Source organism: Carcharodon carcharias, chromosome 1 (assembly GCF_017639515.1).
Source record: "Carcharodon carcharias isolate sCarCar2 chromosome 1, sCarCar2.pri, whole genome shotgun sequence".
Taxonomy (NCBI): domain Eukaryota; kingdom Metazoa; phylum Chordata; class Chondrichthyes; order Lamniformes; family Lamnidae; genus Carcharodon; species Carcharodon carcharias.
The window spans coordinates 42863605-42884279 of NC_054467.1; the positions used below are offsets into that span (position 1 = coordinate 42863605).

The 20675-nt window shown below is 40.9% G+C and overlaps 1 protein-coding gene across 8 annotated transcripts in view; it reads right to left on the reverse strand.

The window, feature by feature from the left end:
* kiaa1109 (KIAA1109 ortholog) overlaps positions 1-20675 on the reverse strand; it is a 527093-nt gene that overhangs the window by 251758 nt on the left and 254660 nt on the right. For all 8 annotated transcript variants that reach the window (XR_005944164.1, XM_041196895.1, XM_041196846.1 and 5 more), the window contains exons 32-36: positions 16829-16975; positions 13375-13502; positions 12515-12717; positions 10400-10597; positions 5065-5276 (exon numbers count right to left, since the gene is read on the reverse strand). Coding sequence is in view for 7 of the 8 variants with exons in the window: in XM_041196895.1 (XP_041052829.1) it covers positions 5065-5276; positions 10400-10597; positions 12515-12717; positions 13375-13502; positions 16829-16975 (888 nt within the window). In the remaining variant the exon portion in view is untranslated. The remainder of the gene's footprint in view (positions 1-5064; positions 5277-10399; positions 10598-12514; positions 12718-13374; positions 13503-16828; positions 16976-20675) is intronic.

The window sequence follows — 20675 nt, forward strand, 5'->3', positions numbered from 1 at the left end:
TGGAAGCTCCCTCCAAGCCACTCACCATCCTGATTTGGAAATATATTGCCGTTCCTTTACCGTCACTGGGTCAAAATGCTGAAATCCTTCCCTAACAGCACTATGGGTGTACCTACACCACGTGGACTGCAGGGGTTCAAGAAGGCAGCTCACCACAACCTTCTCAAGGGCAATTAGGGATGGGCAATAAAGTTGGCCTAGTCAACGATACCCAAATCCCAAGAATGAATTTTTTAAGAATGAGGGCAATGGATTTGGCCAGCTGCACAGAAACTGCTTGTTAACCTGCAATTGCTTCATTAATGTCTCACATCACATGATCCAAGCTTCTGGCCTTTGGAGCACTTCTAATATTACATTTCTAGGCTCATAAGTCAGTCTGCTGATTTCCAACCTGCAAGATCAACAGCGGGACTCCCGGTTGTCAAAGCAAACTGCAACAAATCTCAGCCCCTTGAAGCCTGTTTACCTGGAAGCCTCGAAACGTCGCCTGCCAAGCAGACCAAGTCTAAGTACAGCAATTTCATATTACTGCACTGCCATTGATTTTAAAGAAATTCTGTGTTGCTGTCTTCAGCCAAGAACCCACCAGAATTGGAACTTCTCCGTGAAGGAACCTGCTCTGAACTTTGATTTATGGGCTCTGCAAATCACATGGACTGATAACAGTTAACCATTTCTGTGATTGTTTAAGTTATTTGTAAAACTCCTCTTTTCTATCCCTCTTAATTGTGTGTGCACATGAGCGGGTATGTGTATGTGAATAAACTAAACTTTTGATTGAATCAAAAAGAGTTTGCTGCGAGTCACTTTAAAAATTGGACTTCACAAGCTGAGGATTTGGGGAAACACACCTATTTTTAAAACAATTAATAACACCTCTGCTTACAGGCAGATGGCGAGATAATAAAGAGGTTCAGTTTGCCTCTCTCTCCCGTTCATAACAGTTGCTTGCACATTTCGTGAGTCAGTCAAAGGTGGCAGCAGCTTTTCTTATACCATATCAAGTTCTGCATCAAGACACAGATTGTCTGTAACCCAAGGTAGCAGAATTTGCTAACCACTTTCAGTGTGATCAGGGGCAGAAATGTGATAATCTATCCACGACCATGGTTTTCTTGACACTTATAGTCAAGAACAAGTTACAGGCCTGGAATAGACAATCCATAAGTTCCTGTGGCTGAGTTTCTGTGTGAGTGACTAGCACAGTACCATCATTGCACAGGAGTTCTCTGATCAAAATGTCCTATATTTTTGTCTTCGCTTTCAGTCTGGATAGATTATAAAGCTTACCATCTGACCTAATATGCAGGTAAATTCCTTCCATATCTGCAGGGAAGACAAAGGTCAAGAGCATGGAGAAGAAAATATGAAACAAAGTCAGGACTACAACACAACTGTTTTGCTCTATTTTTCACCCTGAAACTGTTAGAAGTGGTGCGTCTCTACAGTGTATGTTTCATGGAAGGAATGGATGAGACTGAGGAGTTTTTTTGGACAGCTAATTTTCCCTAAAATCTTGTAGAATCTTGCCATGCTAACACTGTTGAATGTTGTAGTGATATCTACAAGTAAGATATAGAAGGTATATCGTGCTCCCTACACTTCTCTTGCTGCTGGTGTATGGAGATTATGTCCACTGTAGATCTGCCAGCACGGAAATCACACTGTGCTTCTGTATACACTAGGTTTGCAAGTAGGTGAAGTCTTTCTTTTAAGAATGACCCCAAGCGAAGGCCTTCCCAGTGATGCTAAGGAGTAAAATGCTCCTGCTATTGTTGCAATCTCCTCCATCGCCTTTGATTTTGTATAACATGTTGATTTTTGCATCACCAGATTCTGTGGGATGGATTTTATCTTTCAACAGAGAAAGAGAAGATCCTGGAGATTTGGTAGTAGATGAGACTTTACATGATAGAGCAGTTCAGCTGGAAATTTATCCTTGCTGTGTGCCTTTATGCTGGCCTTTTCAAGTTCAAGTCATGAGGGTCTTCATCTATAACTCAACCATGATGGGAAGCTGCAGGAAAACATCAAATGCAGACAGAGATGTCCATTTCATAGGAGTACAGCACACAGTAGTGTCCAACCCAGTGGGACATCTGCTTGCTTCGTCAGTGAGTACTTCACCATCTGCTGATTTTAGGGGGCAATGTTAGTGATGGTCAAACCGAGCACCCTCTTGATCCCGCCACATATAGTGCATAGATTTTCATTGTCACAGGCTGTTTAGGTTTCTTGACCTAGGTTGATTCAGTGTTTATTTGCGCAGTATATCCCTGTCTTTTGGCATGACTGTCTTGGCTACTATCAAGTCATGCAGTGTTCGAGCTGTTCGGTTTATTTCACGCATCAAGTGGGCTTTGCTTTTTGCTTCAATGACAGATGTCATCTCAGCTGAGTAGATCTCAAACCAGTCTTTGTTGTGGATTATGCATTTACCAAATGTTGCTGCTGCTATTTCAGAAATGGTTGAACTTAGTGACTTTCAAGCTTCACCAATATCAACATCAGCATTTCCTGGTAATCCTTTAGTGGGTAACAACTGCTTAAGCACCAACACAATGTGCTGGTGTTTGGCATCATTTTTTGTACTAGGGTTGTCAATGTGTGGCAGGTTGTTGTTTTTGCAGCTGTGAAACTTTTGGGTTGCTCCCTCTCTCTGATGCTGACAAGAGAGCCATCATTATCACAATCTACGCTGTGGTAGATGCAAGTTGGGAGAGTGTTGGACAAATTGCATCTTCTGGTGATAATCAAGTCAAATTGGCACCAAAGGCCAGGCCTTGGATGACACCATGATACCTCACGGTGATGTGTATGCCCTGAAAGTATGTGTTGGTGATGCAGAGCTCATTCAGGAGTATACAGAATCATAGAATTGATCTTTTTCTCTAAGATGTTGGCATACAAAATTGGTGCATAAGCGCAGGTGATATTGACAGCAGATGCAGAAGTTGCTACTAATGGTTCAATTGACTGTGTCAATCTATTGCTGACAGTGAAGCTGACAGTAAGCTCACAGCGATCTTGCTCACTGTTACCATGCCAATAGGAAATGTAGTTAGCCTCATGTATAGAGCTCATGTCAGCTAATCTAATTTCCTGTAGAGTGGCAATGTCAACATTAATCTTGCGTAACTCACGGTCATCTTGCAAAAACTTGCTATGGAGTGTCACTGTTCATGCCAGGCCACATAGCCTTGACATTCCAGCTTTCAAGCTGGAAAATTTTTCCGTTCTTCCTTTCATTGTTGCATAGCATAGGCATGGTTTTAGGAGATGTAGACTTGCCAACATCTGAGCCCCACCACCCCCCATGACCCCTGATCTTGTGGGCTGATATCCAGAGGAAAGACAAAAGCCTATACATCTGGGGCCTAGACTTGCTTGAAGGAAACACCAGGTGGCTAGATTTTGTGGCGGGTTTCCTTCCTTAGTCTTTAACTCTTACTGTTAATGTTAAAGGCGCCGTGCAGCAGGGGCCAGATCACCAAAGATGTAGGTGTGCATAAAAAGGAATACGGTACCAATAGAAAGCTGCCCTGAGGCAGTTCCAGTGGTGAACCTTATCACCCAGGTGAGCCAGTCCGTGACCCCTCCTAAAGCAACCAGCTCCTCTCGCATGACCAGCTCCTGAAACAGCCGGTGAAACCCAGCTTCAGCACTAATCCCACTCAATAAAGCCCTCACCTCAGTAATTACACCATTGTAAATTCTTCTGCTTTCTACATGGGTAGACTTTCAAAGTTAATTAATAATTTATACTAAATTGTAGGAAAATTTGTGTCATCTTTCAGCATAGGTTAGAAACTAGCTTAAGCTGTCCATAATCCAATTCACCCAGCCAGCATTCTGTGTTGGATTCAAATCCAAACCCAAGAGATGAGTGAATGGCAAGCTAACTTATTGAACCATCAGGCCCCACCTCCTAAAATACATTTTTACTCTCAGACTAGATACAATATACACTGTAGCGAGAAATAAATCAGTTCCTACACTTATTATAAATGTTCAAAATAGTTGTCCTGTTTGAAATAGTTTATTGTTTCATGATGCACTCCGCTGCACCAGCAGTTAATATTTGTCTATTTTATACATCTACATTACAAAAATAATAAATCTGCAAGCTATAAAATATATAAAACTATAAAAATATATAGCTCACAGAATCATAATTAACATATAACCAAGACACAGAAGAGACACATACATACAAATCAATCATGTTTGTTACACTTCAATGCTACAAAACGAATGGTTGTAGCAGTAATAATCAACAGTAATTAGCCACTTGGTATTCCACATACATCATCTTTTACGGTTGCATAGAGAGACACCACTATTCCTGTCCAGAATAGAGATAATTGGTAATTCCTTGGTCATTCATGCCTGGATTGACACACTGCTGTAAATGACTTGGAATGACTTTATGCGCATAATTTGTATGTAACCATCCCCCAATCACTGAATATTGCTGGATAAATCACTGCACTTTTATCGGGAGATGTTGCTGCAGTTTTGCTCATAAGTTCTGTTTGCAGCAAAGTTTTTTTTTAAATAGACTCAGTTAAATAGACTTTGTTCGCTTTGCTTTTCTTCGAATAAATAACGGGAGATGGTGGTGTAGTAGTAACATCTACTAGGCTAATAATTCCGAGGCATAGGCTAATGCTCTTGTAGTCTGGGTTCAAATCCAACCATGGCAGCTGGTGGAATTCAAATTCAATTAGTAAGTCTGGAATATAAAACTAGTCTCAGTAACAATGACCATGACAACAATAATCGATTGTTAGGGCATTCGTTAGGGCATCAATAGACATTGCACTCAGATCTTTTACACATCACGATCAGTGTCTGAGATGCATGTCCAGTTGTGTTCCAAGATTATATTCTTAGAATCGACACCCAAATAACCGGCAAGTACATTTTTATTATGTACTGTGAACTTATTAGTCACAGATTTGTACCTGATATCATCTTTAATTTAAACCAACTAACAGTTTATATGTTATGTTCTAATAAAATTTACAGTGCATTTATCAAGTGATATTCAATTTTCACCTGATCATCAGATGCTGAATTCCCATTGATATCTGAAGTTGGGCTTCTTTCGTCACGAGGGAGGTTATCTTCTGATACATCAGTGCTATAGCCACTGCCAGTTGGAGAACCAGTAGAGTCACCTGATTTCAGCATACCGTTCCTTTCTGCTGTATTTGATTTCCCAAGAACACCCATAACATTGTACAAAACAGCTCCTGACTGCCTTCCTCCTAAGAATCCAAACATAGTAACAATAGTTGACATGACAAAAACAGACACACAAATCAGTTTTCAAATTTCTCACTTAAATAATATATTTAACGAAGAAACTTTTTTGTAAGCCACTTGCACCTTCCTAATATGATATTTCACTACATTGTTTTTTTAATGGCTCCTGGATCCCAATGCTGTTCCAAAAGAGCAAAGCAATCTGCAATGACTCACTTGCCCTGCAATGACGCCTCCCTGTCTCAGCCTGGCACTTCCACAACCTAACAAAATTCATAACTACTCAGCCTGGAGCCAACCACTATGTGATTCAGTTGCTGCACTTTGTTTCACTATGAATGCAAATTGAGATTATCTACTCAGGATCATCTTCAACCCTTCTGGCCTAAGAGACATCTGAAGTTTCATTCTTGGGAAAACACAATACAAGGCAGGGCCCTCTCCCACCACCTACCCTAATTCCACCTGTGTTGATTTTGATATCAGCACAAGATAACATTAGATAGGGCTATGCAGACCACAGGCCCAGTGGTACTCAATTTTCCAAAAAGTGAGGTTCTTTCAACCAACATTTCTTTATATAGCATCTCAAATGGCTTTGCTGATTCATTATAAAGCAAAATCTAACACCAAGTCACATAAAGCAATTTTAGGGCAGAGGACCAAAAGCTTGGTCAAAGAGACAAATTTTAAGGTACATCTTAGAGGAAGTAAGAGAGGTACAGAGATGTAAAGATGTAGGAAGTGAATTCCAAAGGTTAGGTACTTGATGAATGAAGCTATAACCACCAATAGTGAAGCAAATAAAATCAGGGGGTGCCCAAGAGCAAAGCAATCTGCAATGACTCACTTGCCCTGCAATGACGCCTCCCTGTAGAGGAATGCCGATATCATGGTGAGTTATAGGGTTGGGGGTGATCACAGAAACAGAAAGGGCCAAGGTGATGGAGAAATGATGAGAAATTTTTTTGATCAAAGCTTGAGTTTCTTAACTGGGAGTGAGAAGAATTGTAAAAGGTAAACAGAACCTGGTGCCAGTTAGGGCATATGCAGCAGCATTTTGGATGACCTCAGGTTTTTTAAAAGTTCTTTTCATGGGACATGAGCATCGTTGGCAAGGCCAGCATTTATTGTACATCCCTAATTGCCCTGAAGGTGGTAGTGCTAAGCCCCCTTCTGGATTCATTGGAGTCCATCCGGTGCTGTTAGGAAGGGAACTCCAAGTTTATCACCCAGCAACAGTGAAGGAATGACGATATAGTTCCAAGTCAAGATGATGTGTGGTTTGAAGGGGAACTTGCAGCTGGTGGTGTTCCCATGCATGCACTGCCCTTGTCCTTCTACGTGCTAGAGGCCACAGGTTTGGAAGGTGTTGGCAAAGAAGCCCTGCTGAGTTGCTGCAGTGCATCTTGTATCTGGTACATGCTGATGTAGGAATAAATGTTTAAAGTGGTGGATGGGATGTTGATCAAGTGGAATGCTTTGAGACGGTCCCAGTAGATTGCAAAGCCACAAATGTAACATTACTGTTCAAAGGAGGAGGGAGACAGAAAGCAGGAAACTATAGGCCAGTTAGCCTAATATCTGTCATTGGGAATATGCTAGAATATATTATTGAAGAAATAGTAAGCAGGACATGTGGAAATCATAATACAATCAAGCAGAGTCAACATGGTTTTGTGAGAGAGAAATCGTGTTTGATATATTTATTAGCATTCTTTGAGGATGTAACAAGCAGGGTGGATAAAGGGGAACCAGTGTATTTGGATTTCCAAAAGGAACTCGATTATGTACCACATGAAAGATTACAACGCAAGATCAGAGCATATGATGTTGGGCATTATATATTAGCATGGATAGCAGATTTACTAACTAACAAAAAGCAGAGAGTTAGGATAAATGGATCATTTTCAGGTTGGCAAACTGTAACTAGTGGAGTGCCACATGGATCAGACTGGAGCTTCAACTATTTACAACCTATATTAATAACTTGGATGAACGGATGAACTGTATTGTAGCCAAAATTTGCTGTTGATACAAAGATAGGTAGGAAAGCAATTTATGAGGGGTATACAAACAGTCTGCAAAGGGGTATAAATAGGTTAATTGAGTGGGCAAAAAATTGGCAGATGGGGCATAATGTGGGAAAATGTTAGATCCTCTGCTTTGGTGGAAAGATTGGAAAAGCAGAATATTAGTTAAATAGAGAGAGACTGAGGAATGCTGTGGTACAGAGGGATCTGGGTGTCCTCATACATGGGTTCACAAGAAGTTAGCGTGCAGGTATGGCAAGTAATTAGGAAAGCAAGTGAAATGTTGGAACAAAAAAAAAATAACTGGAAAAACTCAGCAGGTCTGACAGCATCTGTGGAGGGGAAGACAGAGTTAACGTTTTGAGTCTGTTTGACTCTTCATCAGAACTAAAGAGAAATAGAAATGATTTGAAATAAGCTGTTTAGGGGGGATGGGGCAGGTAGAGCTGGATAGAGGGCCAGTGATAGGTGAAGGCAAAGGAGAGATTGCCAAAGATGTAATAGACAAAGGTCAAAAGGGTGATGACCTTGGTGATATTAGCTAAAGGATGTGCTAATAGTGACATTAAGGGTAGAAAGCAGGATGAGCAAGTGACAGATGGCCCTAGTGGGATGGGGTGGGGGACAGAGATCGAAATAGGCTAAAAGGCAGAGATAAAACAATGGATGGAAATAAATTTAAAAATAATAATAGAAATAGGTGGGAAAAGAAAAACATATTAGAAAAAACATAATAATTATTAGAAAAAAGGGGGACCGAAATGTGGGTGAGGATGGAGGAGGGAGTTCATGATCTGAAGTTGTTGAACTCAATATTAAGTCTGGAAGGCTGTAGAGTGCCTAATCGGAAGATGAGGTGCTGTTCCTCCAATTTGCGTTGAGCTTCGCTGGAACATTGCAGCAGGCCAAGAACGGACATGTGGGCATGAGAGCAGGGTGGTGTGTTGAAATGGCAAGCAACAGGAAGGTCTGGGTCATGCTTGTGGACAGACCGAAGGTGTTCCACAAAGCGGTCATCCAGTCTGCATTTGGTCTCCCAATTAGAGGAGACCGCATTTGGGAGCAGCGAATGCAGTAAGACTAAATTGAGGGAAGTGCAAGTGAAGTGCTGCTTCACTTGAAAGAAGTATTTGGGCCCTTGGACGGTGAGGACGGGGGAAGTAAAGGGGCAGGCGTCGCACCTTCTACGGTTGCATGGGAAGGTGCCGTGGGAGGGGGTTGAGGTGTAGAGGGTGTTGGAGGAGTGGACCAGGGTGGTCCCGGAGGGACCAATCCCTACGGAATGCCGACCGGGGGTTGGGGGGGGGGGGGTTGTGGTGGGGTGGGGGTGGTGGTGAAGGGAAGATGTGTTTGGTGGTGGCATCATGCTGGAGTTGGCGGAAATGGTAGAGGATGACCCTTTGAATGCGAAGGCTGGTGGGGTGATAAGTGAGGGTAAGGGGGACCCTAACATGGTTCTGGGAGGGAGAGGAAGGTGCGCAGGAGATGGGCCGGACACAGTTGAGGGCCCTGTCAACCACCGTGGGTGGAAAACCTTGGTTAAGGAAGAAGGGAGACATGTCAGAAGAACTGTTTTGGAAAGTAGCATCATTGAAACAGATGTGACGGAGGCGAAGGAGCTGAGAGAATGGGATGGAGTCCTTACAGGAAGCAGGGTGTGAGGAGCTGTGGTCGAGGTAGCTGTGGGAGTTGGTGGGCTTGTAATGAATATTGGTGGATAGTCTATCATCAGAAATTGAGTCAAAGAGGTCAAGGAAGGGAAGTGCCAATGATGGACCATGTGAAAATAATGGAGGGGTGGAAATTGGAAGCAAAATTAATAAATTTTTCCAGGTCCAGATGAGAACATGAAGTGGCACCAAAGCAGTCATCCACGTACCGGAGAAAGAGTTGTGGGAGGGAGCCGGAGTAGGACTGGAACAAGGAATGTTCAACACACCCCATAAAGAGACAGCCATAACTGGGGCCCATGCAGGTACCCATGGCCACACCTTTTATTTGGAGGAAGTGAGATGAGTTTAATGAGAAATTGTTCAGGGAGAGAACAAGTTCAGCCAGACGTAAGAGAGTGGTGGTGGATAGGGATTGTTCAGGACTCTGTTCGAGGAAGAAGCGGAGAGCCATCAGACCATCCCGGTGGGGGATGAGGTGTAGAGGAATTGGACGCCCATGGTGAAGAGCCGGCAGTTGGGGCCAGGGCACTGGAAATTGTTGATATGATGTAGGGCGTCAGAGGAATCGCGGATATAGGTGGGAAGAGACTGGACAAGGGGAGAGAGAATGGAGTCAAGATAGCAAGAAATGAGTGCCGTGGGGCAGGAACAGGCTGACGCGATTGGTCTGCCGGGACAATCCTGTTTGTGGATTTTGGGAAGGAGGTAGAAGCGAGCCGTCCGAGGTTGGGAGACTATGAGGTTGGAAGCTGTGGAGGGAAGATCTGCAGAGAAGATGAGGTCAGTGACAGACCTGGAAACAATGGCTTGATGTTCAGTGGTGGGGTCATGGTCGGGGGTCGGCAGGGGCGGCGGGGGTGTGGGGGGTGGTGGTGGTTAGGAGGGGGGTGTCTGCGAGTTGGTGCTCAGCCTCTGCAAGGTAGAGGTCAGTATGCCTTTGTTGCAAGGCGGATGGAGCATAAAAGTAGGGAAGTATTGATACAACTATACAGGGTATTAGTGAGATGATAGCTGAGTACTGCATACAGTTTTGGTCTCCTTATTTAAAGAGAGATGCACTTGCATTGGAGGCATCTCAGACAAGGTTCACGAGGTCAATTCCTGGAATGAGGGGGTTGTCTTGTGAGGAAAGGTTAAGCAGGTTGGGCCTAAACTCTTGGAGGTTAGAGGAATGATTGGTGATTTTACTGAAACCTCTAACACTCTAATGGGACTTGATAGGGTAGATGCTGAGCTCATGCTTCCCTTTGTGGGGGGAATAAGGCCTACTCGTGATCTTATTTTTTATGTTGTATAACAATCTGATTTACAGTTGTTGCTAAGGCATAAAGTATCTACAAGCAAGAATTGAACATGTTTTTTTAAATAAGACCAATATATTTGCTGTGAACTGCATAAACATAAAGAAAAGTAGCCTACCTTTTATGGTTAAATTTTCAATTCCACATTCAAACATTATCCATCCCCACTTCTCCATACTCTGAGGAGTTTTAGTTGTGTCTGCAGCTTTAAGCAGTTCCGCATCATCCATAAAAACAAAATCTTCCAATTCTTCTAATGTGAAAAGAACTTTTGACTTCTCAAAGGGGATTGCAGTGATTGAGCATATTCCTAAATCTTTTGAAATTAAAGCATTAAAACAACACTAGGATACTCATTCTAAAATTTGATCAGAATAATTCTTAATATGCAACTGTTAATTTAAATCTACAGAACTAACTTTTATATCATTTCTTTGTAATGGTCCAAACATAAACTCTAAATAACATTATTTCTGCATCAAAGTTTTAAAATAATTTAAAAATATTTATCTTTGGTTTCATATCCCTCTGTGGCATCACCCCTTCATTTCTCTGTAACCTCTTCCAGCCCTACAACCCTCTGAGACATCTGCACTTCTCCAATTCTGGCCTTTTACGCATCTACAATTTAAACTGTTCCATCATTGGCCATCATGCCTTCATCTATTTAGGACCTAAACTCCAAAATTCCCTCCCAATATCTTATGTCCTCTCTACTCTCTCTTCTTCACGCCCTATCTCTTTTGACTAAACTTTTTGCCTCAGTGTCCAATTTCGTTTGATAACAGCCTTATGAGTGCATTGGGACACTTTACCACATTAAAGGTATTATATAAATGCAAGTTGATGTGGTTGCAATATAGAAAGGGATTTAAAGTTGAAAAGGGTTGATGATGTATCATCCTTGATCTAGAATGTTTTTCTTATTTTAAGCACTCAAGAAAACAAGAATATATGCATGTTTAAATGCCCACCACCAGCTAACAAACTTTTTTATAAATTCAAATATGCTAAGGTAGGTCCTGTATTAAGCCATATTATTTTTGAACACCTCCCACTGCTCATCTGTAGTTTTACTCAATAACAATTTTGACCAGTTTGCTGTCATCAGTCTCTGTCTCATGTTGTTATAAGAGATACTTATTCCATATCAACAAGGATTACACCAAAATATCTGCTTGGTGTACCAAGAATAATAATTACACATTTTTGTAATCAGCAGCCAGTAAGCTTCCAAAGGAAAATAAAAATATGACTTAGTGTTCAGAAAAACAAGTTACAACCTTATCAATGTCAATTTTTTTTTCATTTTCTTTGTAGTGTGTTATTTCCACTAAATTAAGAATAGTGGAGTTACCTCAGGGTCCTGGCCAATATCCAACCCTCAATGAACATCACAAAAAACAGATTGTCTGGATGGTCATTATTACAATGCTGTTTGTGGGAGTTTGCTGAGTGCGTATTAGCTGCTGCATTTCCTACATTACAACAGTAGCTACACTTCAAAAAGTACTTCATTGATTGGAACATGCTTTGAGACGTCCCGCAGGTGTAAAACGTGCTATATAAATGTAAGTATTACTTTTTACGTGTTTTGACTTTTGAAGTAATTATTTAAACAAAACTGTGTTTTGTAGTGGATTTAGGGAGTAGTATTTTCTCCTTACATCTTTGGACTATTCATCACCAGTAGTTTTCCTATGATTAAAACTTTTTTGATCTTTCCAAATTTTGTCCCTTCTTAGCTGAAGATGCTGACCCTCAGGCAATGAGTATTCAACAATTAAAGGTTTCAGAGCTCAACCCAATTCTGTTCATCTGATATCCACACATACATTTTCCAGTAGGCCTCACTGGATAGCAAAATGATTAGCGGCCATAGCCAGTTATAGTAATTCAACTGCTGCTCTGATCAAGATCAGATAACTCAGGCCTCCTGGTCTGCATGTATTATGCCCAACAAGGTAGATAAGTTACAACTTTAATGTTTCTTTCATCCGCTACAATTCTGGTACCTAGTACAGATACCAGCTGATACATGTGAACAGCTAACTAGATTACGCTTGTCTCCATTTCAAGATCAAATATAAATGCAAGCAAGTGTACACTGCAGTCCAACTTTCTTCATAAAATTTTACTGCCTTAGTACATGGATAAATAGACATTCATTTATTTAAACATAAACTTTAGATGATAACTATGAGTCATTATTATTCTAAGTTAGCCATCTTACCTGTTGTGCTAAGACCTCTTAATTGACCATGTATGCGATGGACATCAAGCTTGGCTGCTAGCTCCTTTCCCCTCTCTGCTCCTGAGTTTGACCTCAGGGAGCCCGATGACTGTGGTTGCATCTTATTAGCATTTACATACTTATCAAATGCGACAGATGCTCTGCCTGCATCAGGATTGTTGGTTCCATCTTCTACTATACCCCTATTCAGCAAGAGTTGTACAATGTTCAGATGAATTTAAAACCAAACATTCATTGCATATGCAATGCCAACTCAAATAGGCATTTTTCCCCCTAAACTGCAAGAAATAACCATGTTCTACGACTTAGTGCACCAAATCCTAATTATTTTACTGGATCTAGATAATCTATTTACACTTGTGAGCTTATGTTTTAGCACTTTGAGGGGGTAAGTTTTCTTTATTAGCACATTGAACGCTATGTATAATTGAATTGTGAAGAGTGAAATTTCTGACAAAGACAGCTTAAACCTGTTATTTCAGGATGCTGTCCATGAAAAGTCATTTCAAAGCTAGCATGTTAACACAAAAAGCTAACTTTGTCAAATCGATTACTTCATAGCATGATATAATTACTAGCTTGAAAAGTTTACAAAGACAGTAATATTTTCAAAAAATTTATTAGATCTTAAGAATCGTCAAAGTAAGATTAACATTCTTAAAACCGTTTGCCTTATGCATAGTATTGTGAAACTTGAAGCAGTCTCCTTTTTGGATGAGATTGAAAACTGTATGCATCTCTATAGCAGCAGGCAACAAAGTTAATGCTGCAACTAGCCTTATTTATGTGCTCTGAATACTTAAAACAGCATTCCCGAAAACAAAGCTTTATTAATTTACCTGTTCATCAGAATTTGTGTAGAAATTCTGTCAAAACACAGTGCAACCAGAGAAACCTGAGTAACATTCTTGTTTACGCTGAACGTTGGAGGTTTTTCCACTAATGCTTGCAAAAGACATAAATTCACCTGCAAGTTTTCAAAAAGAAGTCTAATATAGGTCAAGATGAATAGTACTGTTTCAATAGGTAACAGATGGGATATGGGTTACATTGGCAATGCAGGAGTAATTGTCCATCCTGAGCTGCTGTCCATCAAAAATTAACCATGTAACCAGGTAGACCATACTGGGTAGGGAACAAAAGATTTCTTCCATACAAAGTACAAGTTAACCAGTTGGATTTTTACAATCATTTTTATAGCCATTTTGTTTGGAGCGAGCCTACAAATTATCAGATTCAAATAAATTTTGCTACGATCATTGCATTGCCAATCCAGTACCTCAATCGCCATGTCACTTAACTATGTATTAACATAAGGCACAAATACTATCCACTTTCATGTGGAAAACTATGCAGTCATCAATGCAAGATCTTCACACCCCAACACAAGCAGTGGTAATAAAAGGGGCTGGGAGAATGATGAAAAGTCATGTGGAAGGGTCCAATGGCAAGAGTTGTAATGAACGATGAACTACCCTGTCACGTAATTGAGGGGCTTCTGCCATATAATGCTTGTTTGGAAGGAATGCTAAATAGTACGCCATTTTAAATCTTTTTTTTTTTAAAAAAGACAGTGCTTCACTGCCCATACTTTACTAGTTCTGCTTCAAACCCAGTACCCCACAATGTTGGATCATTCTTCCCAATGCTGGGAGAGTGCCTGATACACAACAGGCAGCCTGTAGCCTTTCACTACCTAGTGCCACCAGATTACATGGTCATGGCACTCCTGCTTCATCATGAAAAGGTACCAAACAAAATTAAATGCATTTTATTATATGTCCACGAGTTCTAGTTAATCATGCAAATCATTGACCATGTAGCAATCACTGAGTTTAACCTATTTGTGCACAGATGCATGCAGCATCTGCATGGTGCCGTGGTCACATTATTTGCCCATGAATGCTTGAAATTTTTCTTCAGAAAGTCCACTGTGCACAAATTTATTACATACAATTTATTCCCTAATGTTAAACATTTAAAAATAAAATAACTGTCTTCAGATCATTGAGATTTCTCCTCACTTCTAGGGCCAAATCTTCACCTTGGCTTCAGAAAACCCAAACTTTTGCAACTCACAAATTGTACACCCGACCCATGTGTGAATTCACAATGTCAATTTTGTTTTTTCACATCAGGGTTGGGTTCACAGTGCAGTTTGCAAGCTGTGCTGGGGTGCTTGAGGAGTGTGTATGTGGAAGCCAGCCCATTAGAAGGCCCATTTCAGTTCTCTAACAAAGTATTTCAGCTCCCAAAGATGTTTAAAGTGCTCCTAAACCTTACCCCTCACCTCCCTCAAACCCCACCCATCTGCATTTCAGCCCATACTCCCTCAAATCACCCATGTCACCTCTACCCACCTCCATGCCCCATCAGATCACCCATGCCATCTCTATGTCCTCCATGTACCTACCATAACCACTCACCCTACATGGACTATGTACAGTCCTGTTTCCTTGCAATATAAATAGAAATGCTTGTTAAAGAAAAACCTCTCAACATGTGATAAAAGCCTCCATATCAATGAATCTGTGAAAAAATGTTGTAATACTAGTAATCCTGTTAGTTTGTATCAACAAACCAGAAACCACATCAATAGAACAATCTGCTGTTCCAACTTCTTGAAACTGTCATTCATTCTCAGATAAATGCCACACCTGCTGTGCTGAAACCCTTTTGTGCCTGAAACACAGCCAAGTATTCAGAGTGGCCGCAGCTGTCCAAGCAATAGGCTACCCTCTGGGAAGAAAAGAACAGAGGTGTTCATTTCAATTTCAAAGCAGAGTTCTTGTCATTCTAAGTAAGGAGCAGGTGGTTAGATTTTTTCAAGTGTCAAAACCAGGTTTTGCTTTTATCAACCAGAGCCGTTTAAATAATAGTAGAAAAGATGGCAGTACAGGCTGATAGGACATGTTGTAACATTTTTCACTGCATCATGGTGCTTTCTTCATTGGGAAAGCACTGTAATGCATGTGAACAAATGCACAAGGCTAGTCAAAGTAAGGGTCAACTTACCTTTAAAGGACAGATCCTTATGGTAAATCACTGTATTGAAAACAAGTCTACATTACAATATAGCACCTAACAGTGACATTTGAAGTTGTGAAGACACTTTGCATTTATCTTACCTGATTCCTCAGCAGGCTTTCCGTTTTCTTCACAAACTCGCAAATCTAGTGGACTTTTAACATACTTCTAAAACCCCATACCAGCAGATGAAAATTGTGTGGGAGGAAATCCAATCTTCATTCCTCATTTAAAACAGGGTATGTATTTTGCATAACCAAACGCAGACTGGGTGACCGCTTTGTGGAACACCTTCGGTCTGTCTGCAAGCATGACCCAGACCTCCCTGTCATTTGTCATTTCAACACACCACCCTGCTGTCATGCCCACATGTCCGTCCTTGGCCTGCTGCATGTTCCAGTGAAGCTCAAAGCAAACTGGAGGAACAGCACCTCATCTTCCATCTAGGCACTTTACAGCCTTCCGGTCTGAATATTGAGTTCAACAACTTTAGATCATGAACTCTCTCCTCCATCTCCACCCCCTTTTCCGATCCCCCTTTTTTCCAATAATTTATATAGATTTTTCTTTTCCCACATATTTCCATTATTTTTAAATGTATTTCCATCCATTGTTTTATCTCTACCTTTTAGCTTATTTCGATCCCTTCCACCTACCCCACCCCCCACTAGGGCCATCTGTACCTTGCTCGTCCTGCTTTCTACCCTTAATGTCACCTATTAGCACATTTCTTACCTAACATTACCAACGTCAACACCTCTTTGTCCTTTTGTCTGTGACATCTTTTGGCAATCTCCACCTATCTCTGGCCCTCTAGCCAGCTCTACCTGTCCCTCCCACCCCCCCCCAAACCAGCTTATATTTCACCTCTCTTCTTTTTTTCCTTAGTTCTGTTGAAGAATCATACAGACTCGAAACATTAACTGTATTCCTCTCCACAGATGCTGTCAGACCTGCTGAGTTTTTCCAGGTATTTTTATTTATGTTTTTGTTTTGGATTTCCAGCATCCGCAGTTTTTTGCTTTTATCTTATGTATTTTGCATACTAGGCATTCCAGACCCGCAGAAAGGCCAGAGGAAAATGGCGGAGGGTCACGAATGTGGAGGAAAATCAGATTTCCTCCAAAAAAGCTGTGTGCCATTCGTGCACTGAAACATGCCTCTGCATCCAGATGAAAATACAGCCCCTAATCTTTAAAAATATGGGTAATTATCGCTAGACCATGTTCAAAAGTAATACAAATTTGGGTAATTGAATGTTAATACCTTTGGTATGGAAACGTTAGCTTGAAGACCCTTGATTTTCACATTATCTTGTTTAGTTTCGGTATTTGTCCGTGTCTGGCCAGATTTGGTTATACCAGTTGTACCATTTTCTATTTTGGAGGCTCGCCCTTCGTGCTTTGCAGTTGTCTAAAGAGAGAATATTTATTCAACACAAATGTTCAGAATTTTAAAGGCTGAAGTAGGTTACCTTACGAATAGGTACTGTTAACAGAGAGGAATAAACAACTACAAATGCACAGTAAGGTGAATCGGTTTATAATCTCTCCTGGGAGAAATCCAGGTGGCCTTTCTCTTTCTATGCCTTCAGAGCTAATATTCTAGTCAATCAAGTTCACATCTCCATAGCTACATGATTAGAAACGTGAAATTTTGTGTGACAATCCGATAAAGCATAAGGTTCAATTGATCATAACAACAACTTGTATTTATCACTGACAATCTTCCGTCTACGTAAGATGATGGATAAGCAGCAAATCCATTGGAGATGGGGTAGCTTTCACGTGGTTCACTTTTGCTGTTAGCTAAAGAGACCAATCCATGAGAGGTAGGTTCTTCCACAAGTGCTGCATATCGAGAGGTTGTCAGGTTGTGGATTGGTATTTTCGGTATTAGTGCCTGTTGCCAAGTCACTGTAGCCATCAGTTGCCATGGTCATGCATGCCGGCCCATAGGTATTGTCGCCATTTCCCTCCGTCATTGGCTAGCGTCACCCGGATCTAGAATCGATGTTCAGGTCCTTCGTGTCACACTTGCAAGCATCCTTAAAGTGGAGCTTTGGGCATCCTGCTGTCTTTTGGCTCCAGCTACCTCACTGTCCAGGAATTCCTGAGCCTCCATCCATTTTCCATGCTGCAAATGTGCTCAAGGCAGAAAAGTCGTCTCTGCTTGATGAGTACCAACATATTTGGGAGATTTGCCTTCGGGAGGGCTGTCGCATTCATAACGTTGTCCTTCCATGAGATGCCCAGAATGCAATGCAAACAACAAATTTGGAGTTCACACCTTTCTTGAAACCTGCAAGACATCCATGTTTCACAGCCATACAACAAGGTGCTGAGAACAGCAGCCTCACAAACCAGCATCTTGGTCCTAAAAGTCAGCTTGATGTTATTCCATGCATGTTTCATGAGTCAGCCAAAGATGGTAGCTGCTTTCTCTATGTATGTATTGAGTTGTGTGTTAAGAGACAGCTTGTCTGTCACCATGGACCTAAGGTTGCAGAATTTGCTAAGTTATTTCCAGCGAGGTGTTAGTTAATGTGATCAAATGTGAAAATGTGGCATTTATGTGGCTTTGATATAGGAAAACAGACCAAAGCACTTCATAGGAGTACTATCAATCAAAATTTTACACCTGAGGGAGATACCAGGCAGAAGCAGATGGAGTTCACGTGGAAAAGTGTGAAGTGATGCACTTTGGTATGGCTAACATGGCAAAACAGTATACTATAAATGGCACAATTTTGCAAAGTGTACAGGAGCAGACAGACCTGTGGTGTTCATCACATAAATCCTTAAAAAGGTGTCAGGGCAAGTTGATAAGGTGATGAAAAAATCATATGGGTTGCTTGGGCATAAAAATAGAGAAAGAGAATATAAAAGCAAAGAGATCATGCTAGCACTACTACTCTTTCAAAAAATTGACACAGATATAACTGGCCAAATGGTTTCCTTATGTGCCGTAAGATTCTAAGATTCTATGATGACCAAAACCTTAGTTAAAAAGATAGGTTATAAACAGCATCTTGAAAAAGGAGAGGTAGAGAGGCAAAGAGGTTCAGGAAGGACATACCAGAGCTTAGGGCCTAGGCATGGCCGCTAATGGTGAAGTAATTAAAATTGGGGATCTGTAAGAGACCAGGATTCATGGGCAAACATATCTGAGGGCTGTAGGGCTGGGGAAGTTACAGCTTAGGGGAGGGTGAAGCCTTGGAGGGATTTGAAAACTAAGTTGAGAATTTTAAGAGCCAATGTAGGTCACTCAGCACAGGGATGAGTGGGCGAATGGAACTTACTGTGAGCTCAGATATGGGCAGCATAGTTTTGGATGAGTTCAAGGTTCTGTAGGGTGGAAGATGGGAGCCCAGTCAGGAGAGCATTGGAACAGTCAAGTCGAGAGGTAAAGTGTTTCTAGAGAGATTCAACAGTGGGTGAGCTGAGACAGGGCAGAGTCAGGCAATCTTACACAGGTGGAAATCAGTGATCTTGATAGTGGAGCGGATGTGTGGTTGGAAGCTCATTTCAGAGTCAAATACAAATGCAGGGTCATGGAAAATTTTACTCTCTATATCAGTGTTATTGAATGGATTGGAAAACAATTGAAAATATCCGAAGAGAGTGGTTAACAACCAAAGGCACTCAATGCTATATTGTTTCCTACTTTTTGTTTTTATTAACAACCTGAAGAGGGCATAAGTTGTGTTAGGGATCCATATCTCCAAGAATTATATGCTTTGTAAAAAAAAAGACGGTAAATCATTTAGACAATCTGCTGAGTTTTTTTCTAAAAGGTTACAAGTTCATTTTGGTCTGTGAGCAAGCTGCTTCTTCCAAGAAATCACATGACTTCAGCTGAGTGACCAGCAAGACATCTGGAGCGATAAGAGTTACTTTGTTTTCTTGAGTTAAAATTAAAAGAAAACTGCTGTTGCCAGGCTACGGGCTCCTTCTGATTGGCTGAAAAAGAGCTGGGCTGGGAGAAGTTCTGTCTGAACATGTTTATTTGAACACTGCGTGTGTCTTGGGGACAAGATTGTGAAGGAAGATTGCGGATGAAGATTGATCCTCTCTCCTCCTGTATTACCTGCAGTCCAGAGTGGATGTTCATCTTCAGCAAGAAAATTCTCATCTCAGTATAACTCGTCTGTATGTAAAAGCCTGTGAAGCTGTGATAAGCAAAAATTAACAAAGACACCGAAGATCCTTTGGAAAGGACTTCCAGCTACTGTAATCAGCACACGCAGGAACACCAAATCAACAGCATCAAGGCCTTTTTGAATTTTATCCTTTTTCACAAAGTGTTCACTTATGCTGACCTCTGCAGAAACCTTATTTGCATGCAAGAGTGAAAGAAATAGGAGTTTATAAGAGGTAAATCATTACACTTCCAGATTACAAATTGTATGCTAACCAGTTTTGCAACTTGTTTAAAAAAAGGAAGTTTTATTTCATAATAAATCAATTATTCTGTGTTTATGGAAAGAAAGCTGGTTAAAATCTCTTTTATTCTGGGGCCAGCGCCCACAATTGCAGCAAGGTACTAAATACTAGAAAAGTGAATCATTGCTTCAAAATATCTAAACAATGAAAATAAGTTGTTATTAGTTTCTCACATAGAAAGAACATGTACAACAGTCTGAAGGGCTAAGATAGTATTGCCTAAGACAGTGGTATACTGTCAGCACTGAAGGTAAACAATTGGCCATTTTGGTGAGTGATTTAAACATTTACCTGTGGGGTAATGGAGTTAAAGAAACTGCACACTCCTCCTATCCCAGCCATAACAGTATTACTATCAAATTTGAAGACTATACAAAACTGAAATAATTGGCACTAAAGAAATTGGTAAGCTGAAAACCAATTCATAGTGCTGTAGCGGAGTAGAACATGCAGCTTTATGGCTTGAACAAAAGTGTAACCAATTGAATCAAGCTGATAGTATGCTGAAAATTTCTACTATGTGGCATTTTAAACTGATGAGCAATGTTTCATTTTAAATGTAAAAGTGCAGTGAATATAACCCAGCAATCGGAGCTATTTTCTTACTAAGAGTAATTCAGCTTTTTTAAGAGATAGAGTAACGGAACGTAGCATGTCTGGTTGTCTTA